The 2,061-nt window shown below is 39.4% G+C and overlaps 1 protein-coding gene across 1 annotated transcript; it reads left to right on the forward strand.

The window, feature by feature from the left end:
• The first annotated feature begins 442 nt into the window (after positions 1-442).
• Positions 443-1,610, forward strand: LOC116305278 (vitrin-like). Its single transcript, XM_031715157.2, has 2 exons — positions 443-558; positions 976-1,610. The coding sequence occupies exons 1-2, from the start codon at positions 537-539 to the stop codon at positions 1,593-1,595; spliced, it is 642 nt and encodes a 213-aa protein (XP_031571017.2). The 5' UTR covers positions 443-536; the 3' UTR covers positions 1,596-1,610.
• Positions 1,611-2,061: the final 451 nt, after the last annotated feature.

The following is a 2,061-nucleotide window of genomic DNA, read 5'->3' on the forward strand; positions in this document are numbered from 1 at the left end:
AAGGAAGGTCCCGGTGGACTGATAAAGCAAGTGGAACAAGGTACGGCCGTTGCGGGAGTGCCATCGGTAAATGTTGTAACAGAAGAAATCAATAAACGGCCGGAGAGTCAAGAACTCATGCAAAAGCTCCAAAGTGGAGGGCTGTTGAGTAATGAAGGTCAAAAAATAGCTGCAAAAATCCAACCAGGTTAGATAACGGGATTCGTTATTACAGCCATCTCTCGTATAATTGCGTGACTAAAAATGTCACGCAATTAAAGAGGGTGACGTTTATATAGACCCCTTGTAGCACGTTGTAATACAGCTCAATTTTCGGAGGACATAACAATAGGCTTTCTAATTCTCAAGAGGTTCAATTTCTTGTGTTTTTTCCTCCTAAATTGAGCTACTTTGAAGTCACATGCGTGACGATCTAATTAACCCAATGAGTCTTATTTACGGACCTCATATTAGTTAATTCTTTGTTTTCAGCAGTTGTTCCTCAAGTCAGCAACGTTCCTGCAGTGCCACCGCCAGTCGCACCACCAATCGCACAAATGCCAAACAATGGAATGTGCGGTAAGTTAAGATCGTACATAAACGGCTCGTGACCAACTAAACTCTGTAATCACCCCTAATTAACCGATTTGAGACAGAAACGCCTATGCAAATTAATCTAAAACGTCTTCATGCTATTGCAAAGGTACATAAATTTGACTTTCAAACTTGCCTGACAAATGATCAGTTCTTGGCGAAAAACTAATTCTAAATATTTCTGATTGGCTGTATTAATACAGTATTTCGATCTCACAAAAGTATATTCACAATGGACTTTGTAATTTTGGAGAAAAGAAGTATTTTTTCCACTTTAAAGTACTTGATTCCTGGAAAGAGGGCAAAGAATGTTTTAAGTTTTAAAACTTTTTTGACCTATTTGCCCCTCGTTGAACTCCAAACCTTGCCGACAAAATGCTATTTATCTTGTGTGTTTTTTAGTGGTATTGGATTTAGGTTTTATCATCGATGGATCAATAGCAATTGGCGGCGAAGTCAACTTCAAACAACTCCTTAACTTCGTATGGAATGTAATTCAGTCATTCATCATCGGCCCTACAAAGACAAGAGTAGGGATCGTTTTGTCTGCCTTGGAATCTTTCGTTATATTCAACTTCCATACCTACTACGAGAAGCCAAACATTCTCCAAGCTCTAAATACCATCCAATATCCAGGAACAGACGGTCCAGGCACGTACATCGGGCGAGGCCTTCACGTAGCGAAGAGATTCCTTTTCTACCAATCAGGAAGAGACAATGTCCCTCGTGCCTTAATTATCCTTGCAGGAGGTCTCTCTCTTGATGACGTCATTACTCCTGCGATTGAGCTCCGATCAATGGGTGTTGATATCTATACTGTTGGTATCGGTAGTAAATACAGCAAGCTGCAACTTCATGCAATGGCAAGTTTCCCACACTCAGAGCATATATTTGGTGCCTCGATTACACAACTTGCTCTTATTGCACAGAATGTTGTGACCAAAGTCTTGAAAGGTATGTTAATAGGCTTCTCTACGTTGGACGTGATATTTCCACATTTCAGACCACTTGCCATTCCCTAGAGTATCCTTTCTTTGCTTAACGGTTGAATATAAAAAGACACATGAATATGGATACAATTCAAACAAAGAATTCTATTCTCGAGTGAATGACACGTGGTCTGAAATGGAGGGAAATTACTCAACATTTATTGCGCTCTTTCAAGTATCATCCTGTGTCTGGAAGACTTCTTTCATGGACAGCTAAATACTCACTATTTCTTTTCTTCTAACCTTTTCAGGCATATCAGTCAACTTCTGCCATCCTTGCTTCGAAGGTACTTAAATCTTTTGGGACTTATTTAAGTAATTAGTTTTATATGGCATAGAACTACCACGTCCGGACCTAGAAGATGCATGCTTGTTCTATGGAGCATTCTTATTGGATGATTAGTAATCTCGTGCGCTGTGATTGGTCGTACAATATACTTTGTAGAATTGTCATGCCATGATAAAGAAATAGCTGTTTGCAAAGTAGCATTATTATGAT

Source organism: Actinia tenebrosa, unplaced genomic scaffold (assembly GCF_029948245.1).
Source record: "Actinia tenebrosa isolate PJP-AT-01 unplaced genomic scaffold, QUT_ActTen_1.0 PGA_scaffold5__44_contigs__length_20552954, whole genome shotgun sequence".
NCBI classification, from domain to species: Eukaryota; Metazoa; Cnidaria; class Anthozoa; order Actiniaria; family Actiniidae; genus Actinia; species Actinia tenebrosa.

Coding starts and splice junctions, on each gene's coding strand:
- LOC116305278 (XM_031715157.2), top strand. CDS start 537: ATGCCAAACAATGGAATGTGCG. Junction 559..975: donor GCCAAACAATGGAATGTGCG/GTAAGTTAAGAT, acceptor TGTGTTTTTTAG/TGGTATTGGATTTAGGTTTT.